At 40.2% G+C, this 20,940-nt stretch overlaps 1 protein-coding gene and 1 long non-coding RNA gene across 8 annotated transcripts in view; both read right to left on the bottom strand.

Moving 5' to 3' along the window:
- RUNX1 (RUNX family transcription factor 1) overlaps positions 1-20,736 on the bottom strand; it is a 210,614-nt gene extending 189,878 nt beyond the window's left edge. For 3 of the 7 annotated variants that reach the window (XM_073361398.1, XM_073361365.1, XM_073361383.1), the window contains exons 1-2: positions 20,539-20,736; positions 20,242-20,358 (exon numbers count right to left, since the gene is read on the bottom strand). In XM_073361398.1, the coding sequence (XP_073217499.1) occupies positions 20,242-20,299 (58 nt within the window). In that variant the 5' untranslated portion in view covers positions 20,300-20,358; positions 20,539-20,736. Of the gene's footprint in view, positions 1-20,241; positions 20,359-20,538 lie in introns of those variants that run through there. The other 4 variants (XM_073361366.1, XM_073361391.1, XM_073361374.1 and 1 more) reach the window with 3 other exon arrangements.
- LOC140917876 (uncharacterized) lies at positions 6,584-20,229 on the bottom strand. Its single transcript, XR_012161030.1, has 4 exons — positions 15,728-20,229; positions 10,821-10,873; positions 9,752-9,786; positions 6,584-6,678 (listed from the first exon to the last, which is right to left on the bottom strand). It is a non-coding gene; the product is annotated as an uncharacterized lncRNA (long non-coding RNA).
- Positions 20,737-20,940: the final 204 nt, after the last annotated feature.

Here is a 20,940-nt window from a genome sequence, read left to right as displayed (position 1 = left end):
CTGATTGCTCCATCCTCTACCCTCTAGAAGTCTTTGAAATGCTAAACACAATGTAAAACAATTTTTTAAAAAATCACAGCAGCAAAATATGGTCATAACCTCTCAGAATCACCCCGTGCATCCCTGTGATTTGTCATACAAGCCTGAGTCAGGGGAGCATGTTGGCAGCTCTATTACAGTGGTTTCCGCCCACTGTCATATTGGGATGAATGCCAAATTACTTTGTTCCACCCAGCTTTTGGGTCTCCAGGAGCCTGCCCTGAGAAATATATCCAAAGAAAAATAATCTTCATACTAAAGAATCACATTCTGCACAAAAATAGTCAGTGCAATTTCAGACTACAAACCACTGACTTGTCATCCCAAAGCAATGAGCTAATCATCTCTCTTGATATAAATCAAGTACAGTTGTACCTGGAATATCAGGCCAGGTTCTCTGTGCACTGCACACACTTTGTGTCACTCTGATGGTGCAAAGGGAGCAGACAGGCTACATTCCCCTAGCTGGGGATTGCCTGGCCATTGCATAGCCCCCCTTTAGCCTCTGGCATACAGGGCATGTCTGCAGCATTGCACTTTAACAGTCCCCACGTGGAGGGCGAGTCCAGGCAGATCATCACCAGCTGCTGGAATGTAGAACAACCTCCACAGGGGGCCACAGCTAGTGCCAAAGTGGCCTCAGAATCAGGGAGCTACAACTGGTTTCCTAACAATCATCTGTCTCTGGAGCTCCCGCCAATGAGCACCACAGGCTGTTAGTGCTGGATCCTTTTGACCAGAAAGACAATTTGGAGGGAGTTTAAAAGAGGGCAACAATGGTGGTCAGGAGGCTGCAGGAGAAAATTAAAGGTGTTGTTGGGGGAGAGAATAATTTGTAGGGGAAGAGGTACTTTTACACTTCTTCAAACATTTGTTAAACTGATGTGAGCGCTATTCAAAACAATTTATCTTTCTGTTTCGTTTCAAGCTGCACGTGTGCTTCAGTCTTTGCAGTATCAGTGTGTCTGCTTGGATGGTATGCACCTATTGCCTGTCCTTTCGCATTGGTCCCTTTTCTAGACTGTAAACTCTTTGGTGTAGGAACTATGTCCTCCTCCCTATATGATTGCCCAGCTTCTAGGGTCCAGATCTAGAACTGGCTGAAACAGACTAAAAGGTCTTTGAGGAACATTTGAAAATTCCAAAATGGATTGTTTCACGGGGTTCAAATTTAAACCCTTTTGCGTGGAATTTATTGGTTGGTCAGTCCCTCTCCCCAAAGTATATTGATTTTTTGTTAAAATAGTTTTCAACATCATGAGCCAAAATGTATTTTCTGAAAGCTGCATTTCTATATTGAAAACAAAAATTCCCTATGCTGAATTTGAAACTGATGGCAATAAAAATGCTAATAAAATGTCAATAAAATTATCTGTTAAAGATGTCACCGTTTTTTGTGTGCAAAAAACCAGAACATTTTAATAATGTTGACAAATTTTCATGAAACATTTTGTTTATAATAAAAGACCATTTTACAATGAAAAACAAAAATATCTTCCACCAGCTCTATCGAGCAGCTTTACTGAAGCGAATGGAGTTATGCCATTTTATACGACTTGAGTACCGGGTGCTATGGTCAAAATGTTCCTACCTGGGGGCCTACAGTTAGTCACCCAAATCGATATTTAGGCACTAAATAAAATGGTCTGATTTTCAATGGTGCTGAACGCCCACAGTTCTCATTTTATTTTGGTGGGAGCTCCAGGTGCCCAGCACCTTTGCAACACAGGTCACAGTTAATTAGATCCTTCAACAACTTACATGTGTATGTAATTTTAAACACTTGAGCAGTTGCAGGGAGGAATCGCTTACACATTTAAAGTTAATGCTGCAAACACAAACACTTATGAGTGTTCTTAACTTTCCTGCCACCAGTAATTCCATTGAAATCAATGGATCTACTCATGGTAGTAAAGTTCAGCACATGCATAAGTGTTTGCATTATTGGGATCTAACCAGTAATTCCATTGAAATCAATGGATCTACTCTTGGTAGTAAAGTTCAGCACATGCATAAGTGTTTGCATTATTGGGATCTAAGTTTGTGCAGGATCAAGGCCTAAATATGGATTTAGAGGCCTAAATTTAGGTCCCCAGATTTGAAAATTTTGCCCGTCTTGAGAGATTGGATTTTTCTTCTAAATGTATTTTGAGTGTAAGGTTTGATGATACTGACCTCCTTCATACAACACATTGAGATCTAAGGATGAAAAGTCTTGTATAAGAGCTAGCTATTATTATTATTCATTATTATTATTATTATTTAAGATACAACAAAGTGTTTAAAAGGAGAGCAACTTCACATGCAGTTCTCTTCTCAGGATGAGGGCCTTAGACTGCTAAATTCTAAAATTTCTGGACACCCGTGGCTTCCACTGTAGTCATTTAGCAAATGTAATCATCGTTTTGAAGGGTCAGACACAGCCTGCTCTGTGCCTGTCACTCTGTTTATAGCAGTGGAGGATACTTTGAAAAATGAGCAAGTAACTGAAAAAATGTGGCATAAATTAACAGCAAGAAACGGCACTGCTTAAAAGCGCGAAACAGGAAAGAGCCAGTGACACTTGAGCATTTTTTTCATCAGTGTTCAGTAGGGACGGAACTTCTGCAAAAGCTGCTGAGGCCTGTTATCAGCTTAGCTCAGAGACCTGTGGTTTTCTCGCTCTTGCAACCCTGCTTTAACTGTCAGTTGTTTTTCAACAAACAGGATACCTCCCTCTAAGCTGTCAGCTTCCCTGTCACTTCACAGAAAGAGGCACTGCAGCTCCACCTCAGAGGCAATGCTTATCCACTTTTTGTTTCAGGGGAGTTTCTTCAGGTGCACCACAACTAAAAGAAGGAATGAGGAGCAAATGGTCTCCTCTCTGGAGCAACCGATTAAAACAAACAAACGTACCTGTGTTCTGGATTCTTTGCAGTTTGGAGTTACAAAGTCCACACTTCATATTACGGGATTCCAAAGCATTGTTTTAGACCAGACTGTAATTTCTCTTGCTGCTGTTTTCTAAAGCATTGCACTTCAATTACTGGGGCAAATCTCATCCTCCCCCAACTCCTCCCAACCTGCAAAAGAGTCAGTGCGACTCCATAGCACAGGGGAATGGAGTCAACATATTTTGCTATGAAGCCAATTCCACAAAGGCTCCCTCTGCATCGTTACATAGTGGGGTTTGGGGGCAGGACAGGTTGACTATGCAGATGCATTAACGGTTGGTCCCAGAGAGCAGAAGTCCAGCAGCAGCGACTATGGCTTTGCCAGGGCTGTGGCTCAGCTCTTCCTGAGGCCCCTTTCCGTCTCTCTCCTCCCCAGCCTTTTGGAACCCCCTGCACCAAGCTTTGCTACTCGGGTTGCGGGATTGTGTGTGTCTATTGGCGGTCATTTAGCCTTTCTTAGTTACAATTCTTTCGTATCTACATGAGCACTTAAGCACATGGGCAAAGTACGGCAAGCATGGATTTCTATTCAGAAGTCAGATATGAGCAAAGGGAAATACCTTTTTTGCCCAGGGTCCAGTGATCACATGGCCAACACTTATCCTTTATGTACTGCCTAGTCTTACCGGGAGCAAAATTTGCTTTTCAGATTCATGCTCCAGATTTCAATTACATAGTCTTCTCTCAGAACCGGTGTTAAATTAGCAATGGAAAGCTGAATTCTACCACTGCAGAGTATGTCTTGGAGGGCTGCAGCAGAAATCTTGATCTTTAAGGCTTTTTCCAAAATGCCCATCACTGTAGTAGCTCTGTGCTTCTGAGGGGAACATTTTGCCCTAAAGCAAAGTTTTTCTTTGAAATTTTTCATGTCAGAAAAAAATATCAAACTTGTGCCTAGTTGCTTCTGTCCCCACCCACCCCCCAAGGACCACCTACACCTCCTGATTTCTTGAAAATTTCAGTGCATCTTTTAGTGGTGCACTTTTTAGCTGGCTTGGTTCATTTTCATGGCATGCTTGAAGTCACATAACATGTCTGGCTTTTCTGATTGACTGAGCCTATCCCATGTGCTCAAGAGGCTCAGGAAGGCCAGCAGAAGCCATTTTGACTGGTGGGAAAATGTGATGTTTTTAAGCCAGTCCAAAGAAAACCCTAGTGAGTTATTTTTCCTGTATATGATATTTTAAATACTTCCAGAAGAGCTGAGCAAATAATATGTAATGAATAATTTTTTCAGCAAGTGTTCCTTCTTTTCCTGTTTGAAGAATGTCCACAAACAGCCCTCAGTTTTAAAAAAATATATCTGTTCAAAATTATTGGACAACATTTTCATGAATTTCCATTAATTTATGCCTTGCTTTTTGAGTTCTGTTGCTCAGTTGTGATTGGGCTTCTAAATTTCTGTACCCTTCTGGGATGAGTATAACTCTAAATTAGGTTTCTGGTGGGAATAGTCACTCTAGGAAATGTAAAATTCAAAGCACAGAAGACGGATGGTCTTGTGGATATTCAGACACTGAACTGTGCATCAAGAAACTAAGGTTCTGTTCCCACTTCTACCACACACTTCCTTGGGTAAATCACATAATCTCTCTGTCAGTTCTCTGACTGGAAAATGGGGAGAATGCTACTGCCCTGCTACTTTAAGATGCTTCCAGAAATTACATCCTGTGTGTAATCTGTTACACAAGCTCAAGGTAGATAGCCATCTCCTCTTTTTACACCCTCCTATCCTCTTAGGTGTAGGGCCTCAAAAAACTGGGCCAAATTGGTACATACAGTGCATGATAAACCAGACAGTTCACATGCCCCTTTCTTGCACACAAACTAGATTTTTCTGAATTCAAATTAAATTACCTCCCTCCCCACCCCAGAAAGGAGAGAGCTTCTGTCTGAAATTTCACCAACCCCATAGTTCCATGAAAGGGGATTTCCACATTTTTTCATGCTTTCCTTTGAACAAAAATCAACCAGCCTCCTGACATTTCCCAGTGAAGCAAAATGTTGGAGATTCAGTAACCACCAAGGAAAAAAACAGCAAATATTTTAATGAAAACTTTTCCACAGCTCTAATAAAAAGAGCCTTTCCCAGTACTGCCATCCTTGTACTGAATGAGCATACTACCAACATGGTGAGAATATTTACATTCAACGTTGTCATTATCTGCTGTACTTGAGGCAGATCTCAATACATTCCAATACAAAGAACTTCTCTAGCAATATCGCCAAAATGAGTTACTGTAGCAAAATGCTGGAGATGTAGGCTAATATCGCTCAAAGCGTCTTGGTAACACGAAGGAGAGGGAGAAGGACACTGCCCAACTCCCACAAAGGATAATTATCTTAAAACAGTAAGTACCAAGCACAGATCCTTTAGCAGCAATGATTACAAGGTATCAGGTACAGAAACGCCACTCTCTAATCCCTGAGCCAGCTTCTGACTGGCACTTCACAGTAATTTTATCTTGGTGGTTGACTTCAGTGTTGGCCCAGGACAGAATATGACTGAAAATGTACATACATTATTTGTTTACTGAAAGCCACACATTTCAACTTCTTTTTTATTTTCCACTGCAGCATGGATTAACAGAGGGGAAAATCCTAAAGCCTGGAATCTTACAGACATAACCTTCCGTATGTTGCTTCAGTCAAGCATTTGGCTCAACAACCTTGTTAATGTCTGTCTTCTACATTATAAATTTCATCAGTACCCAAATCTCTCATTTCCTTGGCACGCATTTTATGTGAAAGAACGTCAGAATATCTTTCTTTTTTTTTAGAATCACTTCTGTCTCTGCACTGACTGAATTGCCTTAGCGCATCACAAGAGACACTAGTAGGGTTACCACCTTTCCAGCAAAAAAACATCCTCAGACACATGCAGGAGCATGCTGTTTTTATTGATAAGACGATCGGAACACAGAACCCAGTGATGCCCTCTGGAGCATGCACAATTTGGAACCGCAGGGTCCGAAACTCAGCAGAAAGGCTAACGAAACAGCTGGACCATACAAAGGTAGTGGATGAATGTGCCAGCTGTGAACTTGGAAAACCAACTACTGAACATCATCACCGCCAGGGGCCTATTTCTCTATCCCCTTTTCTCTTTTACTCTGTGTACCAACTTGAAAGAGCCCAAGATGTATTGCAGAAATACCAAACAAAGGGGAGCTGTAACAGCTGTTAGGCATGGAAGCACTGCTTTATTTCATCACCTGTATCTATCTTATTGTAATCAAAATATCCGTGAAGAAAGGGAGAGAATTTAATAGGTATGTCAAATGGGGCTGAGAACAGTGGCCCTAATTCAATCACCAAGCTTGTTAAAAGATGGCTAAATGCCAATGGATTACTCTCCCCATACAGCAACTGTGGGAGTTACTTATATTCCATTATTGTGACTGACGCTGGCTAGCTAGCAAAGGCAACTTTAAACACCTGTGTATCAGATACCAACAGCCGTATATGTTTCCACCTCCAGCCCCCAAAAAGTGCCAGTCAGAATTGGTTGGGAGGAGATCCCAATGGAGATGGAGAGCCTAATTTCGGAACTCAGTGAGAATGGTATACACCAAAGTTACTGTATTGAGGCCAACAGAACTTCTCCTGGCATGTTGCAATGTAACAATTAAATCAGACCTACACAATAAAATAGATCTTCCCTTCTTGCTGTATTCTTTACACTCATGTGCTTCTGTGTTGGTTTCTGATGACAGAAAAAAATGAGTGCAGTTATTTTCATACATACTGTTTGGATATCAAAGACATGATCCACCTACTTAGGATTTGATTATGACTCAAGTTATCTAACTACTGTAGGGTAACCAGATGACCCAATTTAATAGGAACAGTCCCTCTATTTAGGGCTTTGTTTTAAATAAGCACCTATCACCCCTCCCCACCAGTCCTGATTTTTCACACTTGCTATCTAGTCACCCTAAACTAATGATATATTAGTCTCCATGTGCCTGACTGGACTGTAATACAAGCAAACCTGACAACGCAATACCCAGGTACTAGAAATGTGCAGGATTATTTACTGAAGGAACCTCTGAAATGGGCAAATAGTAGAAAAAACTCAATGTTAGAGTAATTTATCTCATCTGTAAGGAAATAATAGGGAAGGGGAAGATTACCAAAATTAACTACCACTTAAAACAGGACAAACAGTTTTTTTTGTTTTGTTTTGTTTTAGGTGGGTTATTGTGTTGATTCTTATTTCAACCCCTCCCTGAACAGCAGTGTGAATGATGTGCAAGGAGCGGCATTTTTAAATAAGAATTTTGTTAACATTTCACACAACAAAACTTGTGATTAATATCCTGGCAAAAAAAGAAGCTGAAATGTTAAGGAAAAAATTACTTCAGAAAGAAAGATCATTTCAGAATGAATTTGAGGTTAGGGAACTGTGGTAAAGGTTTCCCCAAGAATACTCATTTAAATGTTTAAGCACATTTCAATTCAACCATGTTTCTGACCTTTTTGTGATCATTTTCCAAGGTCACTTGAGAAAACAAGCTTAACTAGTATGAACATTCAGAAAAAGCTACAATTTTAAGCTCGTATGCTCAACTACCCACCAAAACCAAATTATGGATTATACAGGAGACTGTAAAATAGGCAGTTCATACTGTCTTGGTCAGCTTGACCAATAGGTGAACAGAAATGATACTACACGACTTAAGTAAGTAAAAGCCAACCTAATGTGGATTGTGAACATATGTAATCAATGATCTGACAATAGAGAGTTATTTGCTGAAGAAATTTGTGAATAAAGAATCAATGGGAGAATTTTGCAGAGACACAGAGAGGACAACTCATAAACAGAACAGGAAATACACTGAATAATATTGTCAGGTGTTACTCCCTCTGCTCTGGAATAAAAGCTGTTTTAACTCAGTTTATGGTTGTGAAACCAAACACAATGGTTTCTATTAAAAAGACAGCCTTTACAAATGCCAAATGCCCACCTAGCTCCATTCAACAGTTATCCCAGTTCACACCAGTGGAGGATCTGCCCTCTGAGTCTATCTATTCAGTTATGCAAAATCAGGGGTGGACGAGGATGCCCAATAACTGGATGAAGACTGGACATTGAAAATTCAGACAGCAAGACACAGACAATTAAAAATGGACGTGCCTGCCCTGTGCCCAGTACACTTCCAGTAATAATTTATAATGCCCAGCATGCTTAATAACAAAAGCTTAGAGCAGAAAATAGGCAGCATTCTGGCTTAGCAGATCTTTGCAGAACTTAAAAAAGAACCCATCAGACTGTACTCTCGTTTTAAAGTGTGTGGCCTGTAACTTGTAGGATACTAGGTTAATCCACTGTGACACAGCAGGGGTTGTCAAAGCTGATCCAGAGCAACAGCCTGCAGTGTGGGCCTGTTGTATTTTCTAATCCCTTTGGCTGGAGTGGGCTTTTTGAAAGCCGAAAGGGAAGATGAAAGTCTAAAAAAAACTCCAACTGCTTCTGTTTAAATAATGCTTTTGATCTTAAACTGCTGCGTTTAGTCAAAGCAGGGCTCAGGGGGCTGGAGCATGCTGAAAGCATGAAACTCTCATAGGAGAGAGATGGAAACAGGGGGAGTAAGAGAGAAAAAGGGAGCAGGTGGAGGCTGGTCTAATGAGCATGTAAAAAGGAGTCTTCCAGTCAGCAGGCAGCCTGAAATGTGATCTCCAATATATACAATGGAATTTTTATTTAATGGCCCTGGCAAACACAATTAAAAGGAGCGAAACTGCTTCAGAGGTAGCTCCTGAGAAGGGGGCAAGCGTCTACAATGGAGAGGAATTAGCCTCTCTACTTTTTCTTTTGCACTCATTTGTTTGTAGAGTTGCGGGATGAGAGACTGCTGAATTGAGCTGCATTAGCACTGTACCCTTATTTTGGGTGGTTAACACTCTGACTTTTACGTGGTGGGAGCTGCCCACTAGAGGCCTGATCCAAAGCTGACTGAAGTCAATGGGAGTCTTTCCACTGACATCAGTGGGTTTTGAATCTGGGCTTGACTACACAGAACAGTTGTACCACGTTAACTATACCAATATAGCTAGAACCAGAATAAGCACCTTTAGACAGATATAGCAGGGTCCACTCCGGGAGGTTGTATGGCTTTAGCTATACTGGTGTAGTTAAAGTGGTAAACACCCTCCCTCCTGCAGATGTGGATGCAATTATAAGAATATATGGATATAGTTTATGCCCACACAGTAAGGAGAAAAAGCTATATCAGTATATGGCACTTTAATTACAGTATGGTATATTACAATTGCATCCATGCTAGGGCTTGTACGAGCATAATTATTTCTGTGTAAAAAAAAAGTCACACTCCTAGCAGTACAACTTTCAAGTGTAAAAACCAAATGAGTAGACAGCACTTGTCAACTACTGCAATCTAAACAGAAGAAAAAACTTCTTCCAGAACTGAACATACCATGAAGAACAGGCATGCATAGATTTAGACACTTCAAATGGGAATTTTCATTCATTAAAACAATCTACTGCAGCTGAGAGCTTAGCAAAGAACTGCAAGGCAGCAAGAGGATCGGATTATCACAATAAAGCTTTCACAGTTTACCCCATAACTTCACACAGGAAAATGTGAGATCTCCTTCTTAATCTCCTGTTTTCATGATAGCCTGACATACTGTAACCAGGAGACTTCCCATACTTGCTTGGGAGATTAACCCTTTTAATCGGGGGGAGGGGGGGAGCGAGGGGGAGGGCAGAGGACTAGATGGCTCAGGGGATTGGATAGTGAGATGTTACTCACCTTTCTCACTTGCAGGTTATGTGCTGCAGTGCACCCTAGGCAAATGGTGATCAAAATATGTTACTATTGGTATATGATACAATAATACCTAACTCTCAAATAGCACTTCTCATCAGTAGAAATCAAAGTACCTCACAATCTTTAGACTCACAATACCCCTGTGAAGCAGGGCAGTGCTATGATCCCCATTTTACAGATGGGACCTGAGGCCTAGAGAGACTAAGTGACTTGCCTAAGGTTACACAAAAAGTCTGTGGTCGAGCAGGGAATTGAAGCTGGGTCTCCCAAGGCCTAGACCAGTGCCCCAATCACTGGACCATCCACAGCGCTGGTTTCAATGGGCTGGTGTCCAACATTAAACACCCACCACTCATTATTACTTTATGCAGTCTCAACATAAAGGCCAAAAACATGAATGGGCATGTAGACTATAGTACCCATTTGCTCCTCGAGGCGGTCCCTGAAGGCCTGGCTATTAAGGTGCACTAGCAGGTGGATGGAGGGACGTTTGCATTGCTGCCCCCCCGTGCGATACTTGTTCTAGGGATAAGATGACACTGTTATCTATCTGTCAGCTTTGAAAGGCAACAAATTCACTTAACCCTCCTGAAAGCATATGTCTCTACTGTCTGGCTAGACTTCCAGCATTTAGTTCAGATGTAAGTGTTCTCGTTAAATCAGGTTATATCTCCATTTACAGCAGTGTTCCTACCACCACACAAGTCCAGGGCTTTATAAATTCTTCACACGGATTTGGCAGCCCACAGTCACAGCTTGTTGTTGGTTTTGCTCCTCGGGCTATGAATTTTGTTACACCCAGTTTAAGCAAAATCAGAAATATTTACATGCAGGCCTTAAAACAAAAAACAAAAAAAAACCCAGTAACACTTTACAAAAGCCTGATATTATCTAGTGACTGTATTGTAACACTCAGTTGCCCTTCTTATGGCCTAGGGGCAATATGTATTCACATTTCAGCGTTCTCTATATGGCAATATGCAATAGGGACAGAACTTAAAGTTGCACTCACAAAATTCCTGTTGTAAATGTTAAAGGACCATATCCTCACCTTGCTCTTTTGTGTAGAGCTCATACTTATGTCAGTGGGATTTCTATGTATGTCTAGAGGATGATATGTGATAAAGAAAGGCTCATATCAAGACTCCTACAATGCTCACACCGTTTAGTTCAGGACCACCACCATATCAGGCCAGTCACTTAGTAACTTTTCTTCTCTTTAACTTTTAAAATATAATCCAATAACTACGAGTAGGAAAAAGTTACTCTTAAACTTGCTGTATAACATATGTTATGTGTAATTGTTTAGGGCAAAGATGTTATGGATTAACGCCCCCCCCACACACACACCCCAGCAACCTTCCAATTCTGACAATCCCATTTTCACCAGTTCAAGACATCTGTGGCTTAGTGACAATTCTCTAGGCTCCACTGGTAGACCCTCAGAGGTTCACAATTAGCCTTGTTCCCACCTTTGATTTTTTTCTTCAGGTTTTTATATATAGTTACTATAAGATTAAAGGGCAAAAACTTGGCCCCACTTTAGTCAGTGGGAGTCTTGTCATTAACTTCAGTGAGGACAGGACTGCATGCTAAGAATTACGCCAGGAGTAACTTTTCAACATGTTACTCTTTGATGTGCAAAGTATAAATACAGACATATCCATTAAGAGGTGAAAAAGCTCATATGCACATTGAAAATGGTGTGAAACTACATGCTTCATACTAAGCTCAACATGCTAACAGAAGCTGTGTTATCTGACTATAAAGTAATTTAGGTTTGTGCATGAAGCTTTATCATTGTTTGTTGATATAGACCTCTTTATATATGTTTTTTAAAAAGTGCAAAATAATTTGAAAACTACTATGAATGTATGACTATCCCAAAGCCACATGCTTTGCCTGAACACCACAGGTGTGCACCATACAAGCAGTTAAAATGCAATGAGAGATGAGGGTGTGACCAGGATTTAGAATGTGTAATATATTTGTCATAAGGGGAACTTGTGCATCTGTTGCATATTTGGGGACTGTACTTGTAGCTTTAAAAATATTTTAACAGATGGACAGCTCTCCCCTTTAAAGACCATAAAAGGGCAAATTAAAGGGTCAAGGGTCTGATAGGGTCAATGGGTTGACAAGGATGGGTTGGCTGAAATGTTTGCAGCAAATCATATGTAATCCAGCTGATTTCTGGTTTCCTTAAACTCAGACCACATTCATGGAAAGATTTGCTTTGAGATGCACATCTTTCAGCTGTATCTTAGCCCAGTCACAACCAAACCTGAGGACAGACTACGAGTGTGTCTCAAAATCATGATCATTTCATGACTTCAGCATGAAATCAGAACCAAAAAGAAAAAAACCCTCTAAACTATTCAGAGTGAGTTTTGGGTTCACTGGAATTTGAAACTCAAAACTAAATATATGGGGTAAAAAACCCAGATAGATCAAAACCATAGGACATGGTTTCACAAGTCTCTGTGAAGTGAAACTGACAAATTTCACACAGCTTTCCTCACAAGCAGAAGTGGTAAGCACTGAAGATGGTATGAAGGATGAACTGGAAGCATTCCTGTGAGGGTAGCAACTCCAAGTGTTCTCTACTTTCTCAGACTTATGATCAAATCTACTAATGCCATTTTAGGATATTTCAAATATCTGCATCCAGTTTCATAGCGAATTCTATGTTTTACACTAATAAATATCTTGTACTTAAACCTGTAATTTATCCTGCTGGGACCAATGTGGAAGAAAAGTCATTTATTTTGAAGACTTTATATTGGCAACCCAGAAATTTCTAGCCTCATTTCCAGCTCTAACTCTCAATTTAACAGAGGTAAATCTGCTGTATATGGTGCTCTTCTAGGGGCTAGACAGATACTTGTTCAGACAAGTCTGAAGCTATCAAATACAGGGGAGATACCAAATTACTACAGGCCTTTATGAGAGTTATATTAGTTTGTCACAGCTCCATATACATATTATATACACTCATAAGATCAGAAGGGAGGTGGTGGCGAGGGCATTAGTGTAATATGTGCTTGTGGCTTGTCATAGGAACATAGGAATTGTTTACTGAATTAGACCTGAGGTACATCTAGTCCAGTATCCTGGCTCTGACAGTGGCTAGCTCCAGAGAGGAAAGCGTAGTAATCCTGCAGAAGGCAATTTTGGAATAACCTGCCTACAAGAGAAAATTTCTTCCTACCCATCAATCAGTAGAGGTTGGCTTATGCCCTGAAACATGGGGGGGGGGGAAGGGGGAGGGATTATAACACTTCCAAAGCTCCTGTTCTTTTAAGTCTCGCTATTTTAAGTCTGAATACTGTTATCCATATAACTGTCCAGTCCTTTTACAAATCCTGTTAAACCGTTGACCCCAAAAGTATCCAGTAGCAATGAGTTCCAGAGGCTAACAACACATTCTTTGAAAAATTATTTCTGGTATAGCTTCTCGGATACACATGAATTTAGATCAGCTTGAGGACTTGTTTCACAATGTGCAATGTGCTCCTCCTCACCATAAAGAGTAAGGACTGGAGGTGTGTCTGTAATTTTGAAAAAAAAATCAGACCTCACTCTGAATAAACTTATAGATTTTCAAATTGCAATACACAAAGTTGTATAAAATCTGAAGGCTTCAGCGAAGGGATTGTGTGGTATGTCACTAGCTCTGACTGCACTTTGAAATCCTAGAGAATACTTTGTTAATATTAGGAGCCTTATGCTAACATATTAATTGCACCAGTAATTTCACACAGCTTAATTGAAACCAAAATCCTACTTTGAGGCCTGCAGCTTCACAGTGGATACTGAGGGATTTGGTAGGACTCAAATTTAAAATGCGGTTACATTCAGTGATGTGTATACCTTTTTATTCAACACTGATTTGCTTTCCTATTCAGTCAAAGTTGCTTGCTTTAGTTTCTCATTCTGGTGTTACAGCTGCAGGCCAACACAGCTATGGGTGGGTGAGCCAGGTTCTGTTCTAGTTCATCTGAATTGTTAACTCAGTTCTGACTGCAGAATCTTTGTTGCTTTTCAATGAAACAGGAGCCAGAAAAAACTCAGCTTGACTTTGTTGTGTTTTCAGGGCAAGTTGTTTTTGCAGGGCTGGCCATTAGAAATATCCCCTTCTATTACTATAAACTGAGCAAATTTGATCTGAAAATTTTTGAGAGATAGATGTAGATGACATGATGCCATTTTTACAGTTAGTTTTCAAATTATAACCATGGTCCACCCTCTGTGAAGAAAAAGGATTTCCATTCCCCCAGTAGATGTACTCCAGTGCTGTATCTTTGTATTTAAAGTGAGCATTCAAAAGGCCTGATTCCTCTTCTCTTGCCAAGCTACCTTTATGCCACCGGAGCAGTACAGGGGTGCCTTGAAATAGCCCTAGCAGGCTGATGGGGATTGCCCCAGCACAGGAAATTTCAGCCCCTCCCAAACCCCTGAACATCCAGAGCGTGTACTGGCACCAGCTGTGGAGTATGGGCATGATGGGGGCCAGATCATGATGAGTTCCCTGATCCCCAACTGGTAATATGGTTCCATAATGTTTTATAGTGGAGATTTCAAAGACGAGGCTAGACACAGAGAATATAGCTTCACAGATTCCTCAGTAGTGGTTCCACTTAAGTTTTAACAGCAATTATGTCCATTTATACATAAATCAATAGTAATTTCTCTCCCATGTTTAGTTGTAGATTCCCTCTTCAAAGATAATAGGCTAAAGAGAATGTCTGCTTCCGCTTCATAATAAAATACTTAATTTACCTTTCACCACCATGAACTTGCCAACATCATAGGATTATAAATGTCATTTAAACATGAGCATATTGTTCTTATTATGGTCAATTAGTACTGAAACTTTGCTGTGTAGAACCAATACAGGACGACACATTGGCCACACAGCCAGCACTAGGCCTAGGCAGACTAAACAATTGCTTAGGGCCTTGAGCAGCTGAAGGGGGCCCCTATTTGCTTTTTTTAGTAAGTGTTGGGGGGGATGGGAGCCAAAAATATTCCTGGTTAAGGCCCCCAATGAGCTAGCACCACCTCTGATTGGCAATGAAACTGTGCGATGCTCCTCCAGGTTTTGGATCTGTCAAAATAATGCAACTTCTCTTGCATTAATGTTGTACGTATTGGCAATATATATATATATATATATATATATATATATATATATATATATATATATATATATATATATATATATATATATATATATTAGATATCTTTACTTCCCATTGGACAAGTACATCAGAGCTAGAGTCTGGTTCTCTGGTTGAAATGTAACCCAGGGGCACTGTTGGTGAAAGGATAAAGAGTGAGACAGTCTTGGGTATCTGTAAATCAGTCATATCCACTGGCTCGTGAATCCTGTCTAACCCTGCCACCACAGCACATCACTTCTTTTACGGCTTGCTTAGACACTGAATTTAGTGTCCAGGCCCAGTATATGATCTTTCAGTCTTACTAACCAGAAAATTAATCTTTTATTTTATTATTAATCTTTTATTCAAGATACTTTACCTGTTTCTTCTCAGTGATTCCAGTGTTCTGGTTTCTCAATGTTATACAAGCCTTTTAAATAAACACACACATGCACACACACACACAGAGTCACTCACTCGTGTGTGTGTGGATAGATAGATAGATAGATAGATAGATAGATAGATAGATAAAATGAGTCTAACACAGAGGGGAGGCTGTGTAAATCAGACATTGTGTACACTTTTTCTTTTATTACACCGTGGTTTTTATGAGATTCTTTAGTTCAACTTCCTTTTCACAAGATACACTACCAACTCTATAGTGCTCACACTCGTCAACTTTTTGTTACAGTTCTGACAGTCTGCAAAGAACTAGAACTGTCTTTCTCTCTCCTCACCACTCAGTGGCAATGTGTATTTTTTTCTATTTTGAAAATATAATTGTTTTACTCACCTGCAAAAAAAGTCACTGACCTGGGCAAGAGGAGGAATAGAGTTTTCCAAATTAATATTAATTTAAAGTCAGATGCTGTATATCTCTCAGAGGAAAAAAATGTCTTTTCTACAGAGATATTTCCAATATTTACAATATATGAATCCTCTGAATAATATACTGGGTTCTAGTGGGCTGACATCATCACTGTGTTCATTTATTTCTTTCCCTTCTGAAAATTCTCTAAGGATCAACACCCCCACAGATGAGCCATGCAGAGATCAGCATTTGGGAGGGAAGCAGAGTTTGGAATAGGAAACATATCTTAACACTCAAGGGACCCCAAATATTAGCAGATTGTCTCAGAAGTCCATAGACTACTTTGTAGGTTGGATGCTATGCCATCCATTCTTCAGAGTTTTTTCTTTTCTTTGTTTTATTGCATGGCCATCCTTACAGGAAATGTTTGTTACAGTGTTGAATGCTTCATACTGGAAATCAACTTTGCATGTGGCTATTCTCACAAATGTGCAATCCCCAAATGTATACATGCACCAAAACTATATTAGAACTAAAAGTCTGATCATGGAAACACCACTAAGGCCGGTGATTATTACCATGAATAGTACCCTTGACTGCAGTCACTGCGTGTGTTTATTTACACTGCTAAGTATAAGCCATGCCACATATATCATTCAACATCTAGATTCAAAGAGCGATATCAAGAAAGCTATTCAGATAACCTGCTTTTATGGTAGGTGTTGGAGAAGCTATTATACCACCATTAGTCCAAAATATTTTAGAAACAAATATTCAGATGAAAGGAAGACTCATACCCTCTAACCGGAGAAGCTTTTGAGTGAGTCATAACCAGGGGATACACTTAATCTAGACTCAGATAATAGAGAATTTCTGATTAGACAGACTCTTTTGACCCAAGGAGAACTACTGACTTCCTGGATCCAACTGCAAGACAAGTCAGAGCCATGGACTTTAATGCGTAAAGATAAGCACATGTGTAAGTGTTTTCAAGATCTGGGCCTTAACTGCAAACTATTTAGAGCAAGGTCAGTAAGATTTCTGTACATTACTCAGAATAAAAGGGTCCCAATCTGGACACTACCATAATATAAATTATAAGTAATAAGACAGCAACAAGTCATGTACTTTTCTAAGAGAATTGCACCTATCCACAAGCTTTAAAGTGCCTTAACTAAAAAACAAAGAGACAAAATCCAGAAGCAACCTCTTCCATATATGGAAATAACTAGCCAGACCTCACAACAAAGGGAAGATGAGGAGATATAACCTATGCTTCCAAAATATTACACTCCATGTTACATGCATCTTCCTAAAAACCTGTACAACAAGACTTGTGATTCTCTTTTTCATAACAAGCAAAATTATTAGGCTGCATTAGGTAATAGTAACATGTTTTTTACTCCAAGAATGCAAGGAAACAGCTTTCAAATCCCTATTTCTTATTTTGTATGTTATTTAACCACAAGAAACTCCGAGGGAATTCGTTTTCATGTTCTCCCTGCTCCAAAAATATCATTGCTGTGACCTCATTGATACAACCTGACTGGAATGTTTCTAGAGGAGAGAAAACCTTCACAATAATAGGGGGTTACGCAGGAGGAACAGACACAAACTACAACATAAGAGCCTTGATGATATAATCCCATATTCGACAGAAAGATGGGTTGACTGCTTTCTGCTGGCTGCAGTTTAGCAAGACCCTTAGGAGTACTCTTCCCGTAAACTCCTGCCATCCACCCCAAACTTACACTGAAATCATACCACTAGGAAAATAAGGCACTTCTTAGAAGTAGTCCTGACAAATATTTTAATGTGTTCAGCATGCATGATGCTCCAGCAGAAGTTTCAATACAGTCTTCATTTCTTTACCTAGTGGCACAAGAGAGGACCTGGTGTGGTGCGATAGAAAAAGGGCCATATCCTTTGTGGTGTACCACATTAAATTAATATGTCAGGCTTTCTAAGTCTGTCACTGTTCACAGACGGTGGAACAATTGTTTTGCTTCCCCACTCCCCTCTTTTTTTCCCAATTTTCACATAGTATCACGCTAAAAAAGAGTTATGGATTTCCTTCTGAGAGGACTGCATGGACTGATAAAGTAAATTCATGGCACAAAACAACTTGTTATTTTCCCTTTTACCTCATAATTTCACTTAAGAGAGAAAGTGCAATAAATTTTGGCGGGAAAAATAAGACTATTTTGGACATTTCTAATGACTAGTCTGTGTAAACACTATTGAGAAATATGGGTGAGAACAATTCATCCAGAGGAATGATTATTTTTCTTGCCCCGAGGCCCTAAACAGCACTTTTGTGAAGTATTTTAAATTGTCTGAAGTTCATTTAAGAAGAGGAAGAAGCAAAAAAAGAAAGTTTGGAAAACTCTCATAGGCTTTCATGTTTAAATGCTTTATTCTTTGGTGATTATGAAACAGTCACTTTCTAACTCAACTGAAGAACTGTTGCCCAAACTTTCCTAACGCACAGTTAGTGGGCCATTTTGATCTCACTTACTCTGGATATATACCAGAATAGCTGAGATCAGAATCTGGTCCAAGGTATCGAGGCAACATTTAGAACAATGGGCTCCTGGCCCAGACTGGGGCCCCTAGGGGTTACGCTAAGATAAATAATGAATAATAATGCACAGTTGGACACTCTCGCTATGCACACAATGTGTTGGAGCTAAATTCCCTGCTAGTGTAAACTTGCACAGCTCTACTACCTGTAACAGCGCTTCAGCAATTCATGCCCGCAGAGAATTTGGCCCTTGGTCTTTAGTGTTTTACTAGCTTCCCTGACACTACTTAAATATGGTGCCTCGGTATAGCTCCTATTGTCTCCGGAACTCTGCTACAGGCTGGCTGGGCATTAGTACTTCAAGCACTGCCCCACAGGGTTCACTCTTCATTACCTTATCAAATGAACAAAATTTCCTCAATAAGTCTTCCTGTACTGCAGATAAAATAGCAAACAAACATTTGGGCGAGTTAGAAAAAAAGCTGACTAAATGCAGGAAGATCATTCTTGTTATTCTACCAATATTGCTTCCTTTGCTCCAAAGGAAATGCTAGTTCAGAAGGAGCCAGGGGAGCAGTTAGCAGCTTCTTGCTAGAGCTCCAGTATCTCTGCTGCAGAGGCTAGAAGATGCTGTAAGAATGTGTGACTCATACGGCTCATCATGACTGAAACCTCTTCCGATGCCAGTAGAAATCTACTTAAAACCTTTCATTTGCAGGGTAAAAAGAGAGCTGGAATGACATTTTTCTTCTGTACATTCACCCTGTTTTCAAACCAGAGGGGCCCCGAGCTGCAGCAGCAACAGGGTGCTTGCAATGTAGCTGGTTGTGACAAGGCAGCTGACAAGCCTTCCGCATTCCACAGCTCGATTATTAATATGAATAACTAATGACTCACGCTGACACTACCGAGGCCGGGAAACTTTCTGTAACTAAAGAGTTATAAAATGTTATTCTCCCACAGCACCACCACCAAATCGATGAGTGATCTGTGTACGGCTTTGCATTCATTTCAGACGGAATATGCATGTCCCTGCACACATGGCTTGAAACAGTCAGAAGATTGGTGTTTAGGGGAAAGAGTTCAGTTGTATCAGGCTATTTAGGGGGCTAACTGCAAGAATGCAGAGACATTTCTCACGCTAGTCCACTTGCTTACTAATATGAATAACTAATGATTAAAGCATCTGATCTACCGAGGGCTGTGAGATTATTAGACCAGGCTTGTGAAACTTCTTTGTCACTGTCTGGAAAAGCCAGACTTCTCTGGAGGTTGCAGTTTCATTTTTTCCCCCCTGCTCAGAGGACGTGGTATGGCTTCAGCCAATAATTTAGAATCATCCGAGAGGGACATATCACCAAAAGCAACACTACATGTATGGATCCTCTTCTTCGCCTGGGCTATGTGAGTTGCAACTACCTTCAAGCAAGTTTCTGAGCTTTTCTTACTTGTTCCCAGTAAGCATGCTTCTTCTTCCTTTACCCCAACTGACAAAGTAGCAAAAATGAGACAGCATCACGCTCTGCTGGCTGTACGTATGAGCTTGCTCATCATTCAGTACTGTATTTAGTCTGTGATATGTGCAGCATGCCGTTGGCTGTTACTTTTAATGGCTGTAGCTCAAAAGCAAAGATTCTGCCAAAAGAATCAAAAAGGTTGATGCTACTGCTATTGTAGTGTGGGGAACTCCGATGAATAGTATAACGTGCCTGGATTTACAAAAGGAAAATCTGTGAGGATGCCATGACTCTTTGAACAGCTAAAGTGAGGTATAATAACATCTCTAAAGAATTGACAAGTAGTGAACTAATAAAGCAACAACCTCAGACATTAGCTCCAGTAAGACTTTCTCAAAGAAAACAGAAGTGGAAAACTATGTATTATAAGCATTTCCTGAAATGTGCAACAAGCACGCATTTTCTTAAACACAGGACAGTCCAAAGTATATTTAACAGCACTGAATAGCACTTACCTCTCATGAAGCACTGTTGGTAAGAAGGAAATGACTCAAATACGCTGTTTGAAGCCATAGTTTCCTCTTTAAAACTTATTCTTTCTTTAAAGTGGGGGAATATGTTATTTCTTTCACCTTGGGAAGTGAAAAAGTAAGAATGGTCATTGTTATAACCCTCCTCCTAGCCATTGCTTTCTATTTTATCTTAGTGCCTTTGAAGCAACATAAGCCAGATAATAAGATTCTTTTTCTAAAACAAACACTGAAATTGTTAAAAAAAAAATAGCGGATCAGTTGTGGTTTGATGATGCTTACCACTCTACGAAACTCTGTGGTTTGCAGTCAAAACGATTTGCCCTGTCTGCTGACCAATATCCCGGACCCGCTCTTGTGTGACTGCCTCTGTACCCAACTTGTGGTTCTGTGGTTGTTTATGAGGCCCAAAGAAGTGTTTCACACAACCAAAATTACAAATTTAACTGTTCCCCTTTCCACAACCTGTTTCAATTGGTCTGTGCCGATCACATGATTTGAGTGATGTCGACTTTAAAAAAAACCCAAAACTTTCTAAGCAATGCCCTCTCCACTCCACCTGCCCTCCCCTAGGCTGAGAAACAGAGTAGATTTTGCAGAGGGAGGGAAAAAAAGTGACTCACAGCCCCTCATTCTGGAAATGGTCTTGCTGATTTAGTACAACTCTGCTTGTTTTGTTGTTTG

This window comes from Lepidochelys kempii, chromosome 1 (genome assembly GCF_965140265.1).
Source record: "Lepidochelys kempii isolate rLepKem1 chromosome 1, rLepKem1.hap2, whole genome shotgun sequence".
NCBI classification, from domain to species: domain Eukaryota; kingdom Metazoa; phylum Chordata; order Testudines; family Cheloniidae; genus Lepidochelys; species Lepidochelys kempii.
The sequence above is the reverse complement of the archived record's forward strand: the minus strand, read 5'-3'. Positions and strand labels throughout refer to the sequence as shown.